This window comes from Peromyscus maniculatus, chromosome 11 (genome assembly GCF_049852395.1).
Source record: "Peromyscus maniculatus bairdii isolate BWxNUB_F1_BW_parent chromosome 11, HU_Pman_BW_mat_3.1, whole genome shotgun sequence".
Classification (NCBI taxonomy): domain Eukaryota; kingdom Metazoa; phylum Chordata; class Mammalia; order Rodentia; family Cricetidae; genus Peromyscus; species Peromyscus maniculatus.
In genome coordinates, this window is record NC_134862.1 from 101,233,571 (window position 1) to 101,260,331 (window position 26,761).

General features: G+C 47.1%; 1 protein-coding gene across 3 annotated transcripts in view; it reads left to right on the forward strand.

Moving 5' to 3' along the window:
* The window catches only part of Kcnh1 (potassium voltage-gated channel subfamily H member 1), a 309,023-nt gene that overhangs the window by 75,952 nt on the left and 206,310 nt on the right, over positions 1–26,761 (forward strand). For 2 of the 3 annotated variants that reach the window (XR_013043517.1, XM_006988145.4), the window contains exon 6: positions 8,524–8,916. Coding sequence is in view for 2 of the 3 variants with exons in the window: in XM_006988145.4 (XP_006988207.1) it covers positions 8,524–8,916 (393 nt within the window). In the remaining variant the exon portion in view is untranslated. Of the gene's footprint in view, positions 1–8,523; positions 8,998–26,761 lie in introns of all 3 variants that reach the window. The other variant, XM_006988144.4, reaches the window with a different exon arrangement.

Here is a 26,761-nt window from a genome sequence, read left to right on the forward strand (position 1 = left end):
GGAGCATCCCAGCCCCGTCAGGCCAGGTCTGTGGAGAAGCCTGCCTCGCTCGAATGTCCTACAGAGAGGCCGAGGGGGAGCAGGAACAGGTGACGCCATGCTCCGAGAAATGCCTTCTGCCTTGAGGGAACTCAGCTTGGCTGAGGGGTAGATTAGACCCAAGTCCACCCTTAGGAAGTGTGCTGGGTAGTTTTATGTCAACTGGACACTAGCTGTAGTCATCTGAGAGGAGGGAACCTCAATTGAGAAAATGCCTCCATAACATCTGGCTGTAAGCAGGCATGTAGGACATTTTTAAAATTCATGATTGGGGGAGGGCCCACCCCATCCTGCATGGTGCCATCCTGGGCTGGTGGTCCTGGGCTCCATAAGAAGGCAGGCTGAACAAGCCATGAGGAACAAGCCAGTAAGCAGCACCCCTCCATGGCCTCTGCCTCAGCTCCTGCCTCCAGGTTCCTGCCCTGTTTGAGTTCCTGTCCTGACTTCCTCCAGTGATGAACAGTGATGTGCAAGTATGTTCCATATAAACCCTTTCCTCCCCGGGTTGCTTTGGTCATGGTGCTTCGTCACAGCAATAGTCACCCTTCCTGGGATAGGAAGTGTGTGTAAAAGGGCCACTAGCTCTCTGCCTCCCCAAACTTGGGTTGTACAAGACCAAAGGAGGAAACTAGAATACCTGCCCATGCTCTGAGGGTAGAAAAGCAGTGGGTGAGGTCACTGTGTTATGGTTCCAGGATCTGCAGACCCGTTTGTTCTCCATGAGAATCCTGTTTTCCACACTGGGGGAGGCTCAGTTCCTCTGCCAGCTTGTGAAGAGCACTGAGCATGGAACCAGGACACACACTTAGAGCTGGGCAAGGCCTGCTTTGACTCTGAGGCCTGAGGACCTGGCCCTTTGGAGGACACCAGCCCCTGTCTCTTTGTCTTTCTATCTCTGTCTCTCTATCTATCTCTGTCTCTCTCTGTCTCTCTCTAGCTCTGTCTCTGTCTTTGTATGAAGGCCAGAGGTCAACCTCAGTTGTCATTCCTAAAGCACTGTCCACTTTTTCCTGATAGGCTCTCTCATTGGCTTGGCTCTGAGTAGGCGAGGCTGGCCGGCCAGATCTCTCCATCTTCTCCTCTCCAGTGTTGGGATCACATGCGTGGTCCACCAGGCCTGACTTTTCTGTGAGGTTTTGGGCCCTGAACTCTGGTCCTCATGCTGCTGCAGGAGGCAGATTATAGATTTCCTTACCTCCTCAGCTGCCATAAGCCCCGTTCCAAATAATGATATACTGAAGGTCCCGGATGACGGGGGGCGTTTGATGGAGCAAAGCTTTACTACCCTTCCTGCTGGGAATCCATCGTCATGTTCACTTCCTGAGGAGGAGGGGAGTCCATCTCATGGGATTCTTTTCTGATCAATATGAATAATCAGTCATTTGTCACTGTATTCACTATAAACGGTGATTGTAGCCAGATAGTTTACTGGAGGCAAAATGGTCTCTCTTGGTCAGGAAATTTTCTTAAGGGTATCGATTTTCTGTAAATAAAGCGCTTGCTCTGCAGAATTCCATGTTATTTCTGTTTTTCACAATGTCATGATGACGCCGAGTTCACAGCAGAGTCACATCTGCGGGAGCTTAAGTCAGACTCTCAGATCTGTTCTTGTAAAGAGAATGTTTCACGTTGGCCTGGGAGGTGGCTCAGCAGTCAAGCGCTTGCCTTTCAGTCCCCAGGGATCCATGCAAAGGCTGGGTGTGTGGCGGCCTGACTGTGTTAGCCCCAGAGCAAGGGGTCTGCAGAGACAGTTGTAGCTGTGAGCTCTGGGTTTGACTGAGAGACCCTGCCTCAGTGAATAAGATGGGAAGTGAGCAAGGTTGATGTACCCCCACACGTGTGCATCTACACACACGCAAAAAACACGCGTGCACACATGCAAATCATGCACACATGAAAAATGGACAGAAGGAAAAAGAAGCCCTAGTGTTCAGATCTACTTCTAGAACACTGTTGCGTGTAGTTGAAGCGTGAGAGGCAGAGTCTTGGAGATGAGAAGAGGCAAATAAACGCCTTTCTCCACCAACCCCTCCCGCCTACCTTGGGGCCTCCCTCAGTTCCACTTGAGTACTCCTGTAGGGAGAGCTGCAGGAGGAGAATGTGGTCAGTCTGGCACTGTGGAGAGATGGGAAGGTGCCATTGACCCAGGCCCCGCTCCCTCAGGCAGGGCCTCAGAGTGCCCGAGATTTGGGATGAAAAATCCATTTAGAAATAATTGTGGATTTTATCAAATGGTCACAGGCATGGCCACATCTCTCAGAAAAGGCATCTCCTCCTGAGGGTTTGTTACCCAGAACTAAGGAGCTGCGGGTGGCTTCAGTTTGTAAGCAGCGTGTGGCTGCTTGCTGCTGGATTCTTGAGAGGTCTAGCTGAGTAGTCTATCACTCAGACTGTCTTGAAAAACACAACAAACCCTAAGACCTCATCTCCCTTCTCCTGCCTTTCCCTTCACTGGATTCCTGGGGCCCTTTCTTCATAGCATTCATAACCTACGTTTGGTTGATATTTAAAAACTAACCTTATTTGAGATGACTGAATATCCACAGATAGTTCTAAATAATAGAACTAAATGAGCCCCCACACCCACATTTTTCTCTCACCCCTCTTCAGTCCTGGCAGCCACTTATTGAGCTACTTTTATAATTTTGTTATCTCAAGTATGTTATATAAATGGAATCATAAACCTGTAGTAAGGACTGGGGTGATGGACAGCACAGTCCACAAAATTCAAGGACCTGAATTTGACCCCCAGAACACTTGTAAGAATGCTTGGTGTGTATTCCTAGTATCTCCAGCGCTAGGAGATGTAGACATGTGAATCCCTGGGCTGGCTAGCCAGCTTGGCCTAATTGGCTAACTCAAGGCTAATGTAGAGACCCTATCTGAAAATAAAAACAAAACACACACACACACACACACACACACACACACACACACACACACACACACACCAGCATATATAGATGCATCCACATATGCACACTAAGAGTATGTTATATGAATCATAAACCTGAAATTCTTTTACCCTGAGGATCAGGCAAGTCATGCCTGTATGTATAATGCACATGTTTGTGGTGCTGCTTTGAATTTCCTGGTATAAATGTATTATAGATTGCTTAACCCTGTGTCCACTGAAGGCTACCAGGGGTAGTGCTGATATTTTGTCTGTGGTGAGGAAAGTGTCTGTAAATGTTTTTGCATAGGTTTTTATGTGAGCATGTTTGGACTGAGTGTGATCACTCAGCCGTATGAAGTCACTCTTTGAGTGCCGTAAACTGCCACCTTCTTCCGGGATGGCCATTCCGTTTGACGTTACTTCTGGCGGTACATGAAAGTTGCAGCCATTTTTCTTGTCACTTGTGTTTGGTACCCAGCACTGCCTTTTCCTCTCAGATGTCTTGACAGGTGTGCAGGAACACCTCCGTGTGGTTCTCTGTGCTTCCCTATGGCTAATGTTCTCATTTGCTCTCTGTACCTTTACGGGGAACGGCTGGTCATGCCTTTTCCATGTTTTCTGATCATTGTTTTCCTCTTATTGAATTTGAGATGGTGTATTCTGTGTGCCAGGTCTTTGTTGCTGCTGCTCTGCAGGCATCTCCTCCTGATCATGTCTGTCTTTTCATCCTTGTAAAGTCCAGTGTGTCTGTTCTTCATTTATAGATTGTGGTTTTACCATTGAGTTCAAGATCCTAAAGCTTTTCTCATACATTTTCTCCTGGAATGTGGTTTTACATTTACATCTGCATCCAGTGAAGTTTGAGTTCACTTTCAGATAAGGTGTGAAGCATAGGTAAGGGTGTGTTTTTTGGCCTGTGATTATTCCCCTGCCTCGGTGGTACGAAAGTCACTTGGACATGTTTGTTCAGGCTTTTACCTGGATCCTCTGCTCTGTTCTGTTTTCTGTGTTTAATCTTCTGCAACAATTGGGTCTTAAATACTGCAGCTGTAGTTATCCTGAAGTCAGCTATACCAGTCCCCCACTTTCTTCTTTACTGAGGTATAATTGATACTCAACTAATGCCCCCCCCCCCCACAAAGGGGAGAGAAACAAAACCAAGAAACCTACGTGTGTTTAATGTACATAACTTGGCGAGTTTCAACTACTTCATTCTTACTGAGAATTACTTCAGGCATTCTAATGCTTTTGCCCTTCCACATAATTGTGGCATGTTTTTGAGCATATGTATCTACAAAGATTCTCGCTAGCATTTTGATAGGAACTGTGCTAAACTTAGATGTCCATTTGGGGAGAATGGCTATCTTTAGTGTGTTGAGTCTTCCAAGTTCTGAGCACAGTGCCTCCTCACTTCTTGGCTCGGTTCCATCAACATGTTGTTGTTTTCGACATTTGAGTGTGACACGTTTTTCTATATTTACACCTACGTGGTTTTTTAGCAGTTATAAATGGTAGTGTAACATTTCGGTGCTCGTGTCTGTGATACAGGGATGCGGTGACTTTCGTATGTTTCTCCTCTCTTGTTGAACTTGCTAAGTGCCCTGTTCATTCCGCAGGTTTCTCTGGATTCTCAGAGCAGCTCCACAGAGACCCCTGTGCTCTGTGAAAATGGGCTGGTTGGGTGGCTGCCCTTCTGATCTGGATGCCGTCCTGCCTGTCCGGCTTTACTGTGGTGGTGGCACAGGGCTGAGCACGAGTCTAAGCCTGGGTCTTGCCTTTTGTTATCTCAATGGGATAGCACTTGGGTTTTCCTTGTAAAGTAGGTTAGCTGTAGATCACAGGGCCTGTTCCCCGCCTCCCCTCCCCCCCCCCCCCCGCCATCTTTCTCTTTCCTATCTTCCTTCTCTATCCCTGTCTCCCTCCTTTTTGACAAGTTTTAGAAATTCCCTCATATTCCCATTTCCAAGGTGTTTTTTTTAAAAGTATCATGAATGGGTATTGAATTTTATCATTCACTGATTTTTCAGGTATTGAATTAGCTTGCACTCCTGGAATATACTGCTATAATAACTCATTTTGAATACTGCTAAGTGCTCTCTGCTGCCAGCTGTTAGGGACTTTGCATATATGTTTATGAGGGATATTTGTAGTCCTCTGTGCAGTCTGGGAATCAAGGTAACACTAATTTCACAGAATAGTTTGAGAAGTATCCCTTCTGATTCTATTTTCTGCAAGAAATTGGGTAAAATTGCTGTGAATTTGTCTTTAAATTTGGAAATGTTCTCATGAAAACCACCTGGGCCTGGAGAGTTCTGCTTTGTGAGCTTTAACAGTAAGAATGTGGGTCTAAACCCCCTAGGTTTAGGCTGTGAGTTGCCACACTGTGTGTCTTTGGGATCCATTTGTTGAAGCTTCTAAGTACCGGTCATCATCGCCCTTCTTTGCTGTTTTTCCTTGTCTCTGGGGTTCCCATTGATAATCTACGACTCATTCATTATCGTTTCTCTTTGCCAGTCTATGCTGTTCTTACTACATATTCTGGTGCTGGAGAGTGAACCCAGGGCCTTAATAACCGAGCTGTAGTTCACCCCCTGCCCAGCCCCGGTCCCAGAGTCCTCTCTTCCTTTGCCTTGGCTTCCATTGACTGTGTTTATGATTTCCTTCAGCTTGCTTTGCTCCAGCTGGTTCTCCACAGAGGTTCCTGGGGTGAGAGGTTGATTATTGGCTAGAGACCCTCACTTTTATCTCTGCACCGTTCCCTTTCAGCTCAGGAGCATTATAGAAATGAAGGGGGAAACGCATCTATGGCACATCTCTCTCAACAAATGACGGAGCACTAGGTAGAAAATTAGCAAGGATGGTGGAAGATGTAGGTAGCTCAGTGGTGAGCGCTTGCATAACATTTTGAGTTTCATCCTCAGCAGCGTTCCACCAGCTCTGACGTGTTGAGTTTTTGTTCCCTTTGAAATCAACGTATTTTAAATTGTCTTTTGATACCTGTATTTGGCCCATGGATTATTAAAGAATGTGCTGTTTAGTTTTCAAGTGTTGGGATATTTTCTCGCTGTCTTTCCATGATCGATTTAAAGCGTGTGTGGGTGGAGGACAGGTGCTGTGTGGTTTTACTTAAGTGTTTGGGGTTGTCTGATAGACAAGCATAAGGCTCTCTGGGTAATGCTCTGTGTACCTTTGAAGAGACTGGATGTTCTCCTCCTGTGGGAAGAGGGTTCTATCAGTATCAAATTCAATGGCTTCTTGGTATCATCAAATTCTATGTCCTTGGGAATTCTCTCCCTCTCTTTTCCTTCCCTCTTTCTTACTTCATACTGAGGATGGAACTCAAGGTCTTATACAAGCGCTCACCACTGAGCTATGTCTTCCACCATCCTTGCTAATTTTCTACCTCGTGCTCTGTCATTCGTTGAGAGAGATGTGCCATGCATACGTTCCCCCTTCATTTCTATAAGTTTTTGCTTCGTGCACTCTGAAATTCTTTTCAGTGCGTTCACATGAGGGTCACCCTGTCTTCCTGGTGGTTTGGTTCTCTTGTAGTGTGCCCTTCTCTCTGAGTTTCTGTGGTCATGTCTGTCACAGAACAGGAACTGCAGGATGATCCCAGTTGTGTTTTATCTTCATATTACTTACTCCTCCATTCCTCGGAGGTTCCGTTGCTGAGGCTACCCACTGGATTTTTTTTTAATCAGCTGCTGTATAGGGGGCGGGGTCTGAAGCGTCCATCTGGCTCTTCTTTGTATCTGCTCTTTCTATGCCAGGACTTCCCATGTTTCCATTTGTTTTCAAGTGTGCCCAAGACATCTCGTGTTGGATGCTTCTGATGTCTTGGCCATTTTTGGTGCTGGTATCTATGATGAACTACTTTTCACTCAGTTTGTTCTTCTTGAGGTTCTTTGTATAATGAATGGCATTTGTGGACCTGGACGTTTTGAATATTGACTTTAGATCTCTCCTAGAGCTTTGGCTTGGGGTAGCTTCCCTATAACACTTACATAGCAGAGGACAGAGCAGGCTCCTCCCAGCCTCTCTCCAGCTTGGGTCAAAGAACACTTTGTCATTCTTTCTCTACTGACACTGAGGGGTACACTATGTAGGCCAGGCTAGCTTCAAACTTGTAATGCTCCTCCGGCCTCAGCCTTCTGGCATCACCAGTATGTGCCTCTGTGTCTAGCAGGGTGTTCCTCATTGTGAGGTGACCAGGGTGGTTCCTCCTCCCAACTCTTTCTTCTTACATTGATACCATTCTGGGCTGTGGGGAGCAGGGGTGACCTCATACTGCTGGGCTATGGTGAGGGCTCCCTCCTCTGCATGATTTACCCCTGCAGGGAGAGAGGGTGGCTGCTTCCTTGGAACTTTTGGGAAGGGAAAGCAGGCTTCCAAGAGGACTTTTGCTGCAGGGCACAGTAGTCTCTGCAGAGGACGACCTCAGCAGTCATTGTCTCCTGTCTTTGGGAGCTGCATGATGCTGGTCCTTTAGCTGGAGAAACGGGCTTTTGTGTGGAGAGTGGTATTGTCTGAGTGCCCTGGTATTTCCAGGTTACTTCTTCCTTTCTAAGACCAGGCACCTAAGGTACAAAGTCAAGGGAGCATCCTGCTGTGTCTTTGTTAATACTCGGTGTTTTCAGAAGCAATTCTATTTAGTTGGTTTTGTTTGCTTTATTCTTTGAGCCCCAGCTCCCCTTTTTTGGTGGGAGGGGAACAGGGTCTCACATGTCTCAGGTTGATCTCAAACTCACTATGTAGCCAAGATGACCTTGAACTTCTGATTTTTTTTTTTTACTTCCTCAATCCTTCTCCATTGTTGGGATTACAGGCAGGGCCCACCACATCTGGCCTCTGTGGTGCTGAGGATCAAAGCCAGGCTTTGTACATGTTAGGGGATCATTCTACTGACTGAGCTACCCCTCAGCCAGCCCCTAAGCCTCCTTGATTGCTCTAGTAAGAGGTCCTTTTCACAGGAAGAGAAATTCTGCCTCAAGCTCAGAAGAGCTCTGTGCACAGGTGGAGGACGGACTATCTTACCTCCACCCCTCTTTCTCAGGAAAGGCATCAAATCAGCCCTCAGCACAGTTTGAAGTGATCTATGTCTATGTCTATGATCGCATGTCTATGAGACTGAGCTCCAAACAAGTAGGGCTGTATTCTCTCTTCACTGCTGGATGCCCAGGGCCTACACCACGCTGTTCCTGGGCAGAACAATAAATATATAAATGCTGGTTGAATAAAGTTGCTTAACTCCCCTGCTCAGCGTCTTGCTTGTCACATATGAAATTGTCTAGAGGGAAAGAAACAAACAAGGTTGTGTTTAGAAATGAGCAAGACAATAAATGCAGTTGAAGTATTTAGCACACTGCTCAGCTTACAGTCAGCCAGACGACAGGTTGCCATCCTTTCGGTATGAGCACTTCCGTTACCATGCTCACATAAATTCTCCCGTTCTCCTTCAGCATCTGTTATCGTGGCTAATGATCTGTTCGAAGAGTTGTGAGCATTTGCCGTTGGCAGATACCGACTGGTAAGATGCTTCTGTTAAACCCTAACCCTGTCTCTCTTGGTCATGTTTTTCTGGACAGGTCCTGCAGCTGGGCTCAGACATCCTTCCCCAGTACAAGCAAGAGGCACCAAAGACACCCCCTCACATCATCTTACACTACTGTGTCTTTAAGACCACGTGGGATTGGATCATCTTGATCTTGACCTTCTACACAGCCATCCTGGTCCCTTACAACGTCTCCTTTAAAACCAGACAGAATAACGTGGCCTGGCTGGTGGTGGACAGCATCGTGGACGTCATCTTTCTGGTGGACATTGTTCTGAATTTTCATACCACCTTTGTCGGGCCAGCGGGGGAAGTGATCTCTGACCCCAAACTTATCCGCATGAACTACCTGAAGACATGGTTTGTGATCGACCTTCTGTCCTGTTTGCCCTATGACGTCATCAACGCCTTTGAGAACGTGGATGAGGTTAGTGCCTTTATGGGTGATCCAGGGAAGATTGGTTTTGCCGATCAGATTCCGCCGCCCCTGGAGGGGAGAGAGAGTCAGGTACATCCCTCAACTCTTGGACCTTGTTGTCATGTCTTTAAAGCTGAATGAAATGCGGGCGGTCAGCACCAGAGTCACCGAGTGGGTGGGAGGCAGCATGAGCGATGACCACAGCAGAGGGAGCATGTGCCATGGATACCCTGCCTGCTGTTCCTGTCCTTTGGAGGCCCAGAGGCCCTGCATGAGCGGGTGCGGAAGAGACCGAAGGCTCACTCTTCCTCCGTGTGGAGTGCAGCTGCTGGCTCAGGGAGGGGAGGCTGCAGAAGCAGCCATGCATGGTCGCTGCACCAGGGAGCCTCCCCTTTGGCACTCAACTTCTGGATATTCTGAGGGTGGGGCCTTCTCTTATCTGCACCCGACGCCAGCTGTGCCATAGGCTATTAACTTGTGGTGACCCATGCGTTTCCTCTTGTTCTGTTTTCTGGGTGAATATTGCAGTGAGTTTGGAGGTGACTGTTTGCTGGGCTTCTCAGGTACATGCTGGGGTCGAGTGTGGTAGGTGTGGGATCTGTTGCTTTGGAGTCTTAGTCTTGTAAACACTCTGCAACCATGTTGGGATTAGGATGAGCTCAGGTAGATGCTGAATGGGTGCTTGTGACAGGAAGGGACCCTGGCCCTGGGCCGGTTAGGAGTGAAGACCTTCTTTGAAAAGGCGAGGATGCCAATCCCTTTGAGAGCAGATGTAGACCCCTATGCGGCTGGTGCTCAGTGGGAAGTTCTCCTCCATTCTGGATTAAGATAAGGCGACTTGCTTGATAAGCCAGTGTGTTCAGCTCTGGGACCTCACTGTCTTAGATAACAGAGAGGTCAGGAGGATTGACTGTGGGCATCTAGGCAGCCATCTGGGGGCTGGGCTGAGACATGACATGCCCTCTAGGGAAGGAGGAAGCCCTGGCTGATGGCATCCCTGTGCCTCTCATTTGCTGAGGACACCAGCTGCTTCCTGCAGGGAAACCAAACAGCCACGTTACTCTTTAGCTGAGGGATAGCTTTCCTACCAAATGCTGCCAAAGTTAGAGGACAGAGGACAGAGCTTGGATGTGTACATGCGTTAGATCCAGAACAGCCCCTGCTCTGTTGGTGTGCTATGTTTTAAAATACTTTATTGTTTTTGAAGCAGGGTCTTGTGTTATAACTGTAATTAATGAGGCAATTCCACGTAATTTATCTGGTAATGAAGAGAGGTTTATTTCTGGGGTAGCTTACAGCCAATAGGGGTTGGTTACAGGATCTGGGAGAGATGAGGTACTATCCAGCAGAGAAATCTGGCTTGGTCTACCATCCAAGTTCCAGGACCATGAGGTATCCAGAAGGGGCAAGCACATCAGCACCTCGAGTCTTAGGAGGATCCCTCTCAGCCATGCCCCAGGGGCAGGTCATAGGCAGGTGTGGCAGTTACCTGCTCTTACACTAGGGGCAGTGTTTCAAGGTCAAAGCTGGAACAGCTACCCAATACATTGTGTAGTTAACCTGATACTTTTAATGTAGCTGGCTTTAAACTTATAATCCTCCTGCCTCAGCCTTCTCAGTGCTGGTATCACAGATGTGTGCAAGCATTTCAAGGGCTAATTCCTGGATGGCTTCTGAGTTTTGCCAGAAGATTACATGAGTCTGGACAGACCACTTGCAAGCTCAGAATCACCTCTGAAGAGGTTGTTGGCACTCTTCAGTGTGAGTTGCAGAGCATATTGGGAGGTGTTTTTAAATCTGGTTTTATCATGGAATATTTTGTTTACTCCATCTATGTTGATTGAGAGTTTTGCTGGGTATAATAGTCTGGGTTAGCATCCATGGTCTCTTAGTATCTGCATAACATCTGTCCAGGACCTTCTGGCTTTTAGAGTCTCCATTGAGAAATCAGGTGTTATTCTTATCGGTCTGCCTTTATATGTTATTTGGCCTTTTTCTTTTGCAGCTCTTAATATTTTTTTTCTTAATATTCTGTATGTTTAGTGGTTTGATTATTATGTGGCAAGGGGACTTTTTTTGGATCCAGTCTATTTGGTGTTCTGTAACCTTCTTGTAACTTTATAGGCATTTCCTTCCTTAAGTTGGGAAAGTTTTCTTCTATGACTTTGTTGAATATATTTTCTGTGCCTTTGAGTTGGCACTCTTCTTCTTCTATCCCTATTATTTTTAGGTTTGGTCTTTTCATGGTGTCCCAAATTTCTTGGATATTTTGGGTCGTGACTTTGTTGGTTTTAGTGTTTTCTTTGACTGATGAATCTATTTCTTCTACTGTATCTTTGACGCCAGAGATCCACTCTTCCATCTCTTGCATTCTGTTGGTTATACTTGCATCTGTAGTTCCTGTTTGTTTACTCAGATTTTCCACTTCCAGCATTACCTCAGTTTGTGTCTTCTTTATTGACTCCATTTCAGTTTTGAAATCTTGAACTGTTTCCCTTACTTGTTTAATTGCTTTCTTGGGATTTACTGATTTTTTCCAGTTTTTTGTTTGACTTTTCCTCGATTTCTTTAAGGGAATTTTTTATTTCCTCTTTTAAGATCTCTAATATCTTCTTAAAGTCATTTTATGGTAGATATCTTCTGTTTCTTCTGTGTTGGGATGTTCAAGTCTTGCTGATGTCAGTTCTGATGGAGCTTTGTTGGTTTTTATGTTGTTGACTGTATTTTTGCACTGGCATCTACCCATCTCTTTCTCCACTTGGTGCAAGCAGTGTCTGTGTCTGAGAGAACCTCTCTTGGTCTGATTGATACTCTTGATCCAGTGGGAGCTCTTGGTCTAGTCGATGCTGATGGACTTTTTGTCTTAGGGAGCAGCTCTTAGTCCAACTGGCGCTGGTGGGCTCTGTCTCAAGGAGTAACTGCAGTCTTACTGTGTGGTAGATGGCGGTAGTCTGACCTGCCTGCAGGATGTCTGCCTGCCAACTGGCCTCTTAGTCCAGTTGTGTGCTGGCAGGCTCTGTCTCAGGGTACAGTTGCAGTCTCGGAGGGTAGGTGGGATTTGGGGGAGGTGGGGCTTGGGTTACAGGGTCTGATGGGGGATGGTGGTGGTCTGTCCTGTGTGCAGGAGGTCTGCCTGCCAACTGGCCTGAAACTCTTAGTGTAGTCGGGTGCTGGCAGGCTCTGTCTCAGGGAACATTTGCAGTCTCCAGGAGGTGTTTTTCTGTGCAGAAGCATCTTCAAAAAATTTTGTGTCATTGGCTTGGATAATTCAAATGAATTATTATAATCTAAAAGAGCATTTCATATACACATGGAAAATTAAATTTTGTATTTCAGTGAGCAAATAATCTAACACTTGAGGGGCTGTGAGAGCTCCATAAGCAAGAGTGTTTGTGAAAGCAAGAGGCCCCGAGTTCAAATCCTACCACACAGATGAAAAAAAAAGCGGGGTGTAACTACATGCCTTTAGCCCCATTGCTGGGAGTGCAGACATGTGAATCCTGGGAGCTTGCTGGCCAGCCAGCCTCGTGGGAACTGGGCTTTGGTTTCAGTGAGAGATCCTGTCTTAAAACATAAGGTGGAGAGTGATAGAGTAAGATACTAGATGTCTTCCTCTGGCTTCTGTGTGCTGTGAACACATGTGTACATTCACACATACACATATATACCATACGTACATGTACATATATATACACACACACAAATGCATACCATATATACATTGTCCATACATACATACATACATACATACACAAACACATACATATATATACCATACACATACCATACACACATATACACACATACATACATATATACAATACACACACCATACACACATACACACACATACATATAAATACACACACTCGCATATGCACACACACACACACACACACACAGCTACTTAGGTTAGTAAAATAAGCCATGTGCTATTTATAGCAGTGCTGCTGGAATTTTGCAGCTAAGGTCTTCAGCTTCCATGGGTTCGCAACAGGATCTGGCAGAGCTGCAAACACATATGGAATTGTGGCTCCATAGCCTGGAGGCTAACAGGACAGAGCTTGTCCTCAGGCTCTGTGTGTGCTGGGTTGGAAAGTCTTCAATTCCGAGCACCCAGTGATGGCCTCTGATTTCCGGGTTTGTGGGATGGATTGGTAATAGGAAAGGTGTAGCTAGAGTTCCCTACCATCTCCAAGCCCGGTTTTTCTGGGCTGTAAGTCAGTTCTGCGTTGGTCTCACCTCCAGAAGCCCCGCCTCTGCCCTTTGACCCGCAGTGCCATGGAGAGTGAAGGAGGCAGGGCATTTAGCAGATGATGAATGGAGGTCAGAGATGGAAAGGCCCTCCTGAGCTCACAGGTAAGAAGCACAGGGGCCTGCTCCAGCGGTGACCTCAGATCACCCGCTCACAGAACTGCCGACGCCCCTCCTGCCCTCCCTCTGTTCTTCCCGATGACAGAGCTGATGAAGCAGGAGCACCCCACACTGACTTCTAACGTGTGTGGCTGCCCCTTGGCTTGTAAAAGATGGAGGAGAAGCTGGGCATTGGGTATAGTGGGTATGGTGGTGGGAAAGAGGCAGTTGTGATATTTATCTGATGTCCAAGGCGAAGCAGACACACTGGTCCCCAAGGGTGCCCTTTTGGGAAAAGCTACCATTAACATAATGGGAGGGAAGGGCTGGGCCCATGGTGGGTAGAGGAGGTTGGGGGGCCATGAGGGACATCCCACTACTTGAGTTAGTCTTGGGGAAAGTGGGGTGAAGTCCATTTAGGTAGTGCTCTGATTAATGGTTCAGTGGCTCACACTCCATACCCGCTCTCACCTTACCTGTGGCTGAGTCTGTAGCATTACTGACTTAAGGCTGTAACCACCCTCTGGTCTAGATTCTTATTCTGGGAGAGTGTAGGAAGAAGGAAGAAACTACTGACTTGTCATAGAAAAAAGTTCATGGTGTTTAATTAATTGTCCCTGGTGTCCTCTCTGTTATGCTAGTGGGCTGTGTGGCGGTGGAGACCACCAAAGAAGAGGACATGGTTGCAGTGTCTTTGCTCTGTGTGTGTGTGTGTGTGTGTGTGTGTGTGTGTGTGTGTGTGTGTGTGGTGGCAGGGAGTCTTGAAAGGAGACGATTGGACCCAGGTCAGGTCTGGCTTGAGAAGGAGCTGGACAGAATCACTAGTGCCTGTGGTCTTGAATCCAGTTTGTGAATATCACTCTCTTGGTGGTTCAAGCCGAAAAATGACCCCTTTGTTTCAACTCGCTTTGCTTATGTAGATGGCCTCCACTTACGTCATTCTCCGTCTGTGGGTGATCATCTGCTTGGGAGGCTGCTTGGGAATATGTCTGCACATTAGTTCAGAGGGCTAGAGGACAGAAGGTCTGGAAACTGGGTGAGCCGGAGCTTGGGAAGGGCATGTTGGAGCCCTTGGCGGATTGTTGGCCTGGCATGCTTCCTGGATTAAACTGGGGTTGTGAGGGTCGAAGCTTTCCCTCTCCTAAGAAAACCTTGGTGCACATATGCTCTTGCAGTGTGGAAGTGTAGGGGGGAGGAAGGGGAAGGCTGTGCGTCTCTGGGTCACTGTTTCAGTGTGCTGGCCAGAGGCATCACCTTTCTCCTTGGCTAGGTACCATACAGCAGCCCAAGCAGCTGGTGCCAGCGGTGGGCTGATAGTCATCCTGAGTGAGGCATGCTGATGGTGGTGGCTTCTGTTATCTTCTAACAGCTCTAAATGCTTTGCTCTGGTGTGTGTGTGTGTGTGTGTGTGTGTGTGTGTGTGTGTGTGTAAAGAAACAGCTGTGGTGTGGGAGGCGGGTGATTTACCACCCGGTGTGATCCTGCACCTGTCACTCTGCCTCCTTGGACTTGGTCTGCCCGACTCTGCAGAGGAGGTGCTGTCCCTGTCTTGTAAGTAGGGGGAGAGGCAGTCTGTCCTTTTCCCTGCTTCCTGCTGCCTTGAGGTGATGGGATTGGCCTGTGGGCTCCCTACTCCTAAGCCTCTGCTTTCTCTGCCTCGCTGGAGGGTTGGGTGGCCACGAAGACCACGTTTTAGTTCCTAGACCCTTGTTACCTTCTCTCACTGTAAATCGCTGCTGCCTGGAAACCACGCTAGGTCAGCTTTCTGCTGTTAAAGATGCTGGCTACAGTGTGCCCTGCTGGTGCAGGGCTATGGCAGGGGATAGTGAGTCCAAGGCAAGCCTTGGATACACAGTAAAACCTTGCCTCAAAAACAAAACAAACAAACAAACAAACAAACACAAACACACACACACAAAAACCACCACCAATAACAACAAAGAAGTCTGGCTTTGTGTTGGAGGTCTCCAATCTCAGCTACTCTGGAGGTTGAAATGAAGCAGAAAGACCATGAGTTTGAGACTAGCCTATATTGTGTAGCCTATATAGTGAGACCTAGGTCAGCCTCACCCCTTTCCTCACTCAGATTGTTTTCTGCCCACCCTGCCCACCCCAGGTTTTGCCGTACCTCAGGCCCTGTGAAGGCCCCAGCCCCTCCAGTCTTCCCTGAGTCTCTCCTTGAACACATCCCCTCTGCAGATCTCCCCACCCTCAGACAGCATGTCTGCTTTGGTTCTCAGTTTTGCCGACGTAATTGGGTAGCAGAAATCCTTCATACAGACGTGAAAGGTACAGAGGCCAAGGAAAGGGGAACAGACTCACGAACACTGCAGTATGAGTTAGTGTCTGTCCTTGTGCCTCCAGTCACGGTGACCTGCCTGAAGGGTCACCGATGTATACCAAGGAGCTACTACTGTAAGCTGCTGAAGCAAGTCTGTCTGAATCCACGGGTCTCCGCCCTGCTGTCCATGTGCAGGGGACCCAGAGGAGGAGGAGATTCCAGGGCAGAGTCTGCACTGATCCAGGCTGAAATGACCAGCACTCCTCAGTGGTGGTTTCCAAAAGTTGCTGTTACTAGGAAAATTGTGGTCTAAGCCTATCATGGAATATTTCAACAAGAAAAGAGATAGCTCAGCATGGAAATATGTGGAGGAAACTTAGGCACATATTGCTAAATGAAAGAAATCTACATTCTCTCGGATCCCAGTGTTAGGAATTTCGAAAGAACAGAAGTGTGGTGAGAGGAGAGAGGAGCTGGCCAGGAATTTAGAGGGAAGGGGGAGTAGGCAAAGAGGAGGTACAGGGCAGAGAGGTGACACTGTGTGACATGGGTCACATGTCTCCCAGCACTAGTCTGAACCACACGCTGTGCTGGAGAGACACCAGCTGTGGACCTCTGCTAATCGTAAGTGCCAGCATTGACTCAGTGGTTACATTGTGCTGGACCCGTGCAAGACATTAACGACAGCTGGCTCCGTGCACTTAGAACTCCACTCTGCTACAAGTGCTCCAAAACTACAAGTGCTCTGAAAATAATGCCTGTAATTAAAAACAAAATACCCCTGTGGTGATATTTTGTTTTACTCATTAATAAATAAAATTTGCCTGAAGATCAGAGGACAGAGCCAGCCACTAGATTAAACGTAGAGGTCTTGCAGCGGTGGCACACACCTTTAATCTTAGCACTTGGGAGGCAGAGATCCATGTGGATCTCTGAGAGTTCAAGGCCCTGGGCTTTATGAGATTAATCCAGTTTAAACGAGAAACAGAGCCAGGCAGTGGTGGCACACATCTTTAATCCCAGAAGGTTGAGATGGGAAGTGAAATGGCTGGGCAGAGAAAGGCATGTAAGGTGGAGGAGACAGGGACTCAAGGCCTTTTGGCTGAAGACTCAGGCATTCAGTGTGAGGATTTGTAGAGACAGGATCTTTTCCTTTTGGCTGAGGAGTTGGCGAGGTGAGAAGTGGCTGTGACTTGTTTCCTCTGATCTTTCAGCATCTACCCCGTTATCTGACTCCAGGTTTTTATTCTAAGACCATTTAGGATTCACGCAGCAGACCCCCATTGCTGTGATAGGATGCAGGGTTGGCCCGTGTTGCTGCAGTTCAGAAAGAAAAGCCCAGATGTCCACTTACACCTGCTTTCCCTGGGCAGCAGAGGAATGAGTGTCTACTGAAAAGAAAGGGCAGGTGAGGGCTAGGAACCAGCCACACATGGATGCCACAGTGCACACCTGCCTCCTGTGTGTCCAGAGTCTGTGGTGAGGAAAACTGGAGAGTAAGCTGAGAGGAACTGAGAGGTGTGGTTGTTCCCTGAGGAGAGACCATGGGCCAGGTCTTGGCGCTGCCACCAGCCCCATTATCACCAGCCAGCCCTGTACACTTGCCAGTCACTGAATCACACACACACAGACACACACACACACAGACACACACACAGAGACAGACACACACAGACACACACACAGAGACAGACACAGACACACACAGAGACAGACACACACAGAGACAGACACACACAGACACACACACAGGGACAGACAGACAGACACACACAGACACACATAGACAGACACAGACACACACACACAGACAGACACACACAGACACACAGAGACAGACACAGACACACACACAGAGACAGACACACACAGAGACAGACACAGACACACACACAGAGACAGACAGACACACACACACAGACACACACACAGAGACAGACACACACAGAGATAGACACAGACACACACACAGAGACAGACAGACACACACACAGACACACACACAGAGACAGACACACACAGAGACAGACAGACACACAGACAGACACACACACAGAGACAGACAGACACACACACAGACACACACACAGAGACAGACACACACAGAGACAGACAGACACACAGACAGACACACACACACAGACAGACACACACACAGACACACACACAGAGACAGACACACACAGAGACAGACAGACACACAGACAGACACACACACACAGACAGACACACAGAGACAGACACAGACACACACACAGAGACAGACACACACGCAGACACACACAGACACACACAGACAGACATACAGACACACACACACACACAGAGAGACACACACAGAGAGACAGACACACACACAGACACACACAGACACAGACAGACAGACAGACAGACAGACACACACACACACACACAGAGGCTGCTCTGGCCCCTCAGCTCCAAGAGATGCCCACCAACTTGAAGTGAGCATTGGGAAGCAGGCTGGAGAGGTTAGCAACACCCTGGCTGCCCCCGGAGCACCAGCATTTCTAGGACTTTCTCGTGGGTGTATGATCTCAGCAGTTTTGCTCTTGGTCCTGCTTGTGGAAGGAAGGACAGCAGGAGGGACAAACAGCTTCTTCAACAGGGGCTCCAGTGGAAGTGCCGGGTTCAGGTGCTGTGCTTGGCACAGGGCCTATGAAGTGATCCCGTTTGATAGGAGGGCATTGAGGGACATACTGCTCTGTGGCCTGGAGTCTCTCCTCTCCTCCCACCCCACTTCCCAGGCTCATTTTTGACCAGCCCACATTCTTTCCCACCATGAGCTCGGTCTCTACCTCCTTCTCTGTGCCTGTACCTGTACCTGTGGGATTTGTACACTTGTGAAGGGTCAAGTTGCATTTCCCAGCCCACATGGATGTGTATAGCTAGCTGACCTGGCCCATCTCTTTGAAGTGCCAACCTTTCTTCATTCATCTTCAGTCTAACTTTCTACCTGCCACTCATCTATACAGGTGTGGATCTCCATATACCACATGTCTCTGTAAACATGGACCTCTACCAGTCACACATCTGTATAGGCATGGATCTTTACCTGTTACACATCTGTACAGGCATAAATCTCCACCTGCCACACATCTGTACAGACATGGATCTCTACATGTCACACTTCTCTGCAGGCATGGATCTACCTGTCACATGTCCATACAGGCATAGATCTCTACCTACCACACATCTGTATAGGCATGGATCACACCTGTCTCATGTCTATGCAGGGACATATTTTCTGGACTCAGTTTAATCACTGATTTCTTCATATGTATACAATCTATTTTCATTTCTTCTGTATAAGCAGCCTGTTGTGGTTTGCTGGAGTTTTGTAATGAGTTTTAACATTGTCTATTTCTTAAATGGACAGAATTTACCAGCAAGGCAGTTAGAGCTGGAATTTTCTATTTTTAGATTTTAAAAAGTGTGTGTGTGTGTGTGTGGAGAGAGAGAGAGAGAGAGAGAGAGAGAGAGAGAGAGAGAGAGAGAGAGAGAGAGAGAGAATGAATTTGAGTGCCATATGCCACAGTGCAGGAATCTGGGGATCAAACTAAGGCTGTCAGGCTTGGCGACAAATGTCGCTGGCCCTTATTTTGAGAGATTTTTGAATTATGGACTTAATGCATTTAACAATCAATGACCAATTCAAATTTCTGTTTTGCTCTTGAACTTGGCGATGCTTTTCCTTTTGCTCTTTGTCTCTTTCCTTCTTGCTCTCATACCTATGTCCAAGGACTTTCTCCCTGTATTGTTTTAGAATTTAAATTTTATATATTTTGGGTTATCTGAACCTTTTAACATTGTGAAATATATTTGTCTTGTAATTTTTATTTAAAGCTGTACCAGTATTTTTTAGTGCTTATGTGCTGTGTTTTCCTGTCTGTTAACATGAACCTTTGCTGTATTCTGCTAGAGTCCAACTCAGTGTATTTTTATTTATTTGATTAATCTGTTATTATTATCATCCTTTAATGCCTATGGGTGTTTTGCCTGCATGTATGTCTGGGCACCACTTGGTGTCTGGTGCTTGCAGAGGCTGGAAGAGAGCATTGGAACCCCTGGAACTAGAGATACAGACACTTATGACCAGCATGTAGGTGCTGGGAACCGAATCCTGGTCCTCCAGAAGAGCAGCCAGTGCTCTTAACTGCTGAGCTAGCTCTTTACCTCTCCAGCTACACTGACCTTTTTTAAAAAAGCAAACAGCAACAAATCAATGAGAAACGCCTGCCGTTCACCCAGAGCATGGAGCCACCACGTCTGTGTATCCAGTATGATGTTTCAGCTTCTATCTTCCATCCTGCTACGGCTCTCATTTGTTCTACGTCCCCCACTTCCCTTATTTTGTGGAATTTCTTTGTATTCTTCTCATTAATCTTTTAATTTTCTTTTATTCTTTTAGTACCACTCTGAACATTCACTTTTCAGCTCCTACTGTGAATTAGTGTTGACACCTCTTCCCAAGTGTTACAAGGACCTTAGGATATTGAGAATATTTGCCTCCCTGTCTGATTATGTGCTGTTGATGTCACGTGCGTGTCTGTTGTTTTATGCAGCACACTCGCCATTGTACCTGCTACCTTCTCTCTTGCCCTCCTCCCTTGGCTGTTTTCCAACTTCTCTGAGGTCAGCCTCCCGTCCTACTTTGGGAATGCCTATTAGTACCGGTGAGTCTGCTGTTGAGTTCTCTCATGTTCTGTTTGTCTGAAAATATCTTTATTTTATTTTAATTCTGTAAGATGTTTGCACTGTTTATTGGATTCTAGCCTGCTGTTTGGAAATACGCTTCTCACTCTCTGCTTCTGTTGTTAAGAGAATTCAGCCCTTGTTTGGTTGTAAGGACCGCCCCCCCCCCCCCATGTGCTTCTTATGAATCTGTTCTCCTCCGTATCCTTTAGGGTAATATGCTTGGGATTGGCCACATCTGTCAGGGACCTACAGTTTACACAGATGCCAGTCAAGAATAATGAAGCAGCAAGGGACAGCATGGAGTCTGGATAGGGACTGGGGTCAGGGGCCTTGCTGGCCTTCGCATGGAGTGGAGCCAGCGTTTTACTCAGAGCCAGACACAAAGAAGGGCGTGAAAAGCACATTAGAGGAGAGCTCAGCCTTGGCTGAGGGTCGTGGGTGGCCTGTGGTGGCTGCAGGAGGCAGATAGCCTGCTCCTCTGTCCCTGCTTCTCCCTTGGGCCCCTGTAATCCTCATGGTGACCAGAGACCAGACAGAGCGGGGGTAGGTGCCTCACAAGGGTTTGCACCTTCCCGTGGGAATGGGTGGATAGAGTTTTTACTGTGTGAATCTATCCAGCCCTCTGTCTCCTTCACTTATTTATTTAAAAAGTGAATGCCATTTTCAGCTCATGGGCCCTGAAAGGACAGATCATGGACCAAATGTGGCTGACCTCCCTTACAGCTTCAGGCACTGGTCATTTTCTCCTCAAGGACAGATTAACCCTTCACTTCTGTCCTCCATCTCTTTTACACTCTCTGTATTTTCCAACCCTTTGCTTGTCCATGCTTGATTTTTTTTTCCCTGTTCTTGTGACTTTTCCTCCTACTTTCCCAGTTTATTCTTTTCATTTTGCTCAATTACTTCCCGTACATTCTGGTTTTGGTTATTGCACGAGTGAGTTTCTGTTACTATGACAGACACAAATGCATGGGCTGCTAAGGGGAGCCTGAGTTTGGCTCACAGTTCTAGAGACTTAAGTCTGAATCATGTGGCCCCATTGGCTTGGGCCTCTGGGAAGGACTCTGGCCCAGGGAAGGAAGACTGAGAGAGGGGAAGAGAGACCTCACAGTCACCTTCAAGGTGACTACATCCCCAGGATGACCTAAGGACTGGCCACTAGGATCCTCCTCCCCCTCCAGCCCCCACCCCCACCCCCCACCCCCCCACCCCCGGGCTCTCTGGTGACAGAGCCTTATACAAGAGCTGTGGGGACATCCAACATCCAACATAGCAGCTCTTCAGAGTTAGGATTGCCACTTGGCCTATTTTAAATTTTCTCCTGATATTCCCGATCCTGCCTTTTATCTTGTCAAATACACGGAGTGTAATTATTTTAATGTCTTCTTTAAATAACCTGCAGTCTAGGGTCCCTGTGGGTCTCTGCCTCCTCTGTTCCTCTCTGTCTTTGATTGTTCATATCGATTCTTTTTCTTATGTGACGTTTAACTTTGATTATGTACTGGATGCTCTTTGTGAAAATTATAGAAATATTTTAGCGTACAGGCATCGTGTTTCTTCAGAGAATATCCAGTTGGTTTTTTTTTTTGTTGTTGTTGTTGTTGTTCATAGCTGAGAACACAGGAACAGCCTTGCTTGACTAACAGCCCAAAAGCCCTATGGCAAGATCTTTTTCTAGTTCCCTTTAGACTAGCTGAAAGGCAGTGTAGTTCCTGCTAAAAGCAGGGCTACCAGGGCCCTGCTCGTCTATCACCTCTTGACTTTTGCCTGTGTTTCCTTAAATCCAAGAAGCTACCAGAAGCCTTGCTCAGGCCTCCAGCCTCTTAGCTTAGTCCTGGAACTGGCAGACGTCCCAGGGGAGAGCTGCTTGGCTGCTGGCTGCACCCTCTGAGTATGCGATTTGGCCCCAGCTCCCTGCTGCACTGCTGGCTTCCTGATGCATTCAGGCTGATTTAAGTCTCTGCAGGCTCTTCACTGTTCTCAGAGAGAGAATTGATGTGAGTTTATTAGTCTACTGTTACCAGAAGACTTCCGTGATTTCTTAGGGAGAAGCTTTTGAGCTTTGTATTCCTGCCGCATTAATCTGCATCTTAAAGGACTTGATGCATGCCATCTGCAGGCCCATCAATAAAAGTAGAAAAGTGTGCAGTGGCTTATGTTGGTTTTCCTATAGCTTGCCACTCACAGGTATTAATTAAGAAGCATTGCCTGTTACACAGGTCAAAATTAGAACTCTGTTCATCTCCTGTTACCCCATCACTGGGCTGCCTGGTCTGAATCTCTCGCCTGGGACAGGGCCTTTAGCAGTTGTATGTAACTCACTGTGGCTCACCTGGGATATTGGGATGTGGTGATGCTCACCTTGTGGGGGTGAGGGAAAATGAGAGACACGATCGGAAAGCAGCCGGTCAGTGCCTGGCACAGCTGGCCCCAGTGTGGCTTCTCTTTCATATTCATTATTAATATTTATCTGTCCCTTGACATGAAGGTCTTCTTAACTCCCACATCTGTTTCCCAAGACTCCACAGTCCTTTCTGGCTTAGCTCAAACGTCTCTCTCCTTGTGGTTCCTAAGCTGATTCCTTTAAGTCAGGCTTCATGCATTTTTCTTCTTGGCCCCTACAGAAAACACTAACACATCCCTGGATTATAGCTCTAGTCTATTTTATGCTACAGACACATGCTCCATAATTTATGACGCTAGAATCAAAATCTGAGGAGTACGAGTCTTAAAAACCCATTTCACGGCCAAGTCTCTACTGACCTAGATGTCCTTGGAGAAATTGAACTAATGGATGTGTGCCAACTGCATGACTATTGGCACTTGTATGTAGAGAATCTCCGTGTGCTCGAAGGAGCTGTCCAGTGCTGCTTAGGAATGCTTGGTCATGTGTGCACAAGGCCTTCCTGCCTTCTAGAGGGATGGACTCTGGCTGGGTCCGTTTATACAGCTGTGGGGAGTCTGATTTCATCCTCATAGAACTTAGAAGATGTGTATATCTCTATAGGGTGTGTGTGTATGTGTGATGTGTGTGTGCATGTGTGATGTGTGTGTATGTGTGATGTGTGTATGTATGTGCATTCGTGCACGTGTGCCTTTATGCATTCTTGTGGAAAAGGACATCAGATATTTTCCCATTTCTATTCCAACCCTACTCCCTTGAGGCAGGGTGTCATGTATTTGTATTTTAATGGATTGCATTTAGCAGAGGAAGAGGAAGAGGAGACCGAGCAAGGCTTGTCAGTAACAGATTTAATTTGATGAACACTAACACATCTCAGACAGCAGTGCCCAGAGATGAGGACTGTTCTTTGTGCCGTGTGGAGATCTATGGTAGATCGGGAGATGAGGACTGTTCTTTGTGCTGTGTGGAGATCTGTGGTAGATCGGGAGATGAGGACTGTTCTTTGTGCTGTGTGGAGATCTGTGGTAGATCGGGAGATGAGGACTGTTCTTTGTGCCGTGTGGAGATCTGTGGTGGATCGTAAACTTAGTAGTTGCTGCCATGGGCTGAGATTTCCCGTGTCTCTGCCTTCTGCGTGGTCAGAGGATGGAGGTTCCGTCTCTAGCCATTGACTTCGCGTCCTGAGTGGAAGAAGGAAGAGAGTAAGGCAGTGACCACGGCTTCCCGGATGTGTCCCCTGAGGGCTTTGCTGGAAGCCTCTGCCTCTGCGCACCTGTGGTCAGAGTTGTGCCCTGCTGTCTTCCCTGCATATGAGAATGAAGGAGCTGTAGTTAGTTGGTGTTTGGATCCTATCACAACAGAGATGAAGGAGATTAGACCAGACAGGAGAAAGGCCTTGAGGCAGCCCGTGCTCTGGCTGACCTTTAGAGTGTGAGTGTTTAGTGTTACTATCACATCTTGTAGCTCCTGAAGTTCCTGAAACAACCTTGGGGCTTTTGCACCTCATCCTCCTTTTATACATGAGGAAGTGGAGGCTGGCCATTTGCCCAAGGGTGCAGGACTAGCGAGCCGTCTTTGGGTGGGACCCAAATGCAGGCTGGTTTGGTTCAGCCACCCCGCCACATGTCTACTAATATGTAACATGGAATAGTTAGGGAGAAGCCTGTGAAGGGCCTGACCATAGGAAATGGAGAGTTTCGCCTAACTCCCAGCACACACCATTATTTTCTAAATGATTTCAGTTGGGTGTCTCCGCTAATGATGTCTGTTAATTTCATGCTATGGCGTTTATCTTTCTTTGTGGAGCCTAGTGCCTTTCTCCACCAAGAACATGGAAACGGGCCCATCCTTTAAGGCCTTCAGAAATGCCTGGGCTAACAGGGATTCTTCTTGTCTGCATGACTCTGGGTATTAATGACTTTCCTGGTTGCTGTGATAAAATACTCTGACAAATGCAACTTCAGGATGGAAGGTTTTCTTCTGGCTTACAGTTCAAAGTTATAGTCTATTCTGGTGAGGAAGCCACAGCAGCGGGGACCCGAGGCAGCTGATGTGTTGTGTCCACAGTAAGGAAGCAGTGAGAAGTGAATACCCGTGTTCAGGTGGCTTTCTCCTTTTTATACAGTCTAGGAATCCAGCCCATGGAATGGTGCCACTCCACAGAGGGGTGGGTCTCCCGATCCCAGTTAACCCAAGCAAGATACTCCTCACAGGCCTGCCTTACAGATGCTTTCAGATCTCATCAAATTGACAGTTGACAGCTGAGATCAGCTATCATGCTCATTATCTTTAATATGTATGTGTATGTATGTATGAATGTCTGTGTATGCACCATATGTGTGCAGGAACCCAGGGAGGTGGAAAGAGGGCGTCAAGTCCCTTGGAACTAAGGTTACAGACAGTTGTGAGTCACCGTGGGTGCTGGGAGTTGATCTCAGGTCCTCTGCAAGAGCAGCCTGCACTCTTACCTGCTGAGCTCTCTCTCCAGTCCTCCACACTCAGTGTCTTTATGTTATTATCCTAACATCTTGTGAGGTTCGCAGTGGCCAAGCCCAGCACAGAAGAAAGGGACTGTTGGTGCTTGGTTCTCACAGACAGCAGGCACTTGACTACCGACAGGATGTTGAAAACTGTAGATGAGTGAATCAAGATCACACAGCAGTAAAGGTAAATAAGCCTGGGAAATCAACTTTCTCTTTTCATAAAAATGCTGCCTAGTTGGAGATTCTTCCCTTGGGTATGATTGGCACCAGCCTTTCATCCACGGGGACTTGGTTTCTTTGCTGGGCATACCAGTTATTTTGTGTTTTGAGTTAATTACTGTTATCCTTTTAATTATTTTATTTCCTTTTAAAGTCTAGAAGACTTTATTCTCTCTATACATCTGTATATTTGTTTTCATGTCTATTCTATTCTTCAACTTTCACAAAAACCCTTCTAAATACAGGATTCTGTGTATGTTGTCTGACTGACTTTGTAGACGGGAAACGGTTGGGGACTTTGTCAGAATACAGCTCGTCTCTACACTCGAGGTTCTAGACCGACACTTTAGGTTTCCATGGTGACTTGTTTAGCCTTGTGATCTCTGCAGTGTAGGGACCCAACTGGATAATTCTGGTTTCCATGGAATTATCAAGCCCCTACCAGCCACTGCATGCCACAGATACAGGATCCAGAAGAGGGAGTTCTCTGTGGAAATCACACCAAAGGGTGCTGGGATGCTAACTTCTCTGGGATTTGTGTCAGATGTATCCTCCCATGCACAGGAGAGTCTATCAGTGAGACTTAAGCTTGCAGACTAGTTACTGTGTGTTTCTGGGCATTGGTTAGGACAGAAGGGAGCACTGACCATTGATGCCAGAGGCCTTGTAGCAACTAAAGCCTGAGTCTTCCTTTAAGAAGCAGTTTCTCCATGTGTATTGGGAAGATTTGGAGACAAAGATCTCAGTGTTGTTCATCCATGGACTACATGAATGTCACACAAATACTGAGTGCTGATCCAGTGTGCCACTGGAGTGTGCAGTGGCATGCACGGCTGTACACACACACTGAGAGTTAACACACAGGTCCAAAGGCACACAGGCGTACTCTCCGTGTTGAGAACCGATCCTCTGTCCCAGCAGACTGCTTCAAATACCACAGCTCTGCTCCCTGTGACATTATGTTTAGATGTTAACCAGAATAAGGATTTGAAAGTAGTATGTACATTAGTAACTGTTACAATTGTGAGGGTACATGTGGGGGTCATGTGGGGGTCATTCAGGTGGGGTGGACTGAGTGGGCTTTAAGGAGTGAGAAGACTGCTGTCACATGGATGAGATCCAGGCGGGGACTTCTGGTGGAAGTGTGGGTGGCAGTGAAGAGAAGAGCGGCCCTCTCCCCAGTGATCCAGGGATGGACCCGTGACAATAGAGAGGATACCGAACGTTTATGTCAACCTGTGTAGAAGTTGGTGGATGATTCAGAAAAGACTGGAAGCCTTGTTAATTGACAGATAAAGACAAAACAGAAGACCAGGGTGCCATGCAATCAAGGGAAAGTAGGCTGAGTTTTACAAAGCCAGATCCTTTGAACTGGGTGTCCCGATGGAAACGATCCAT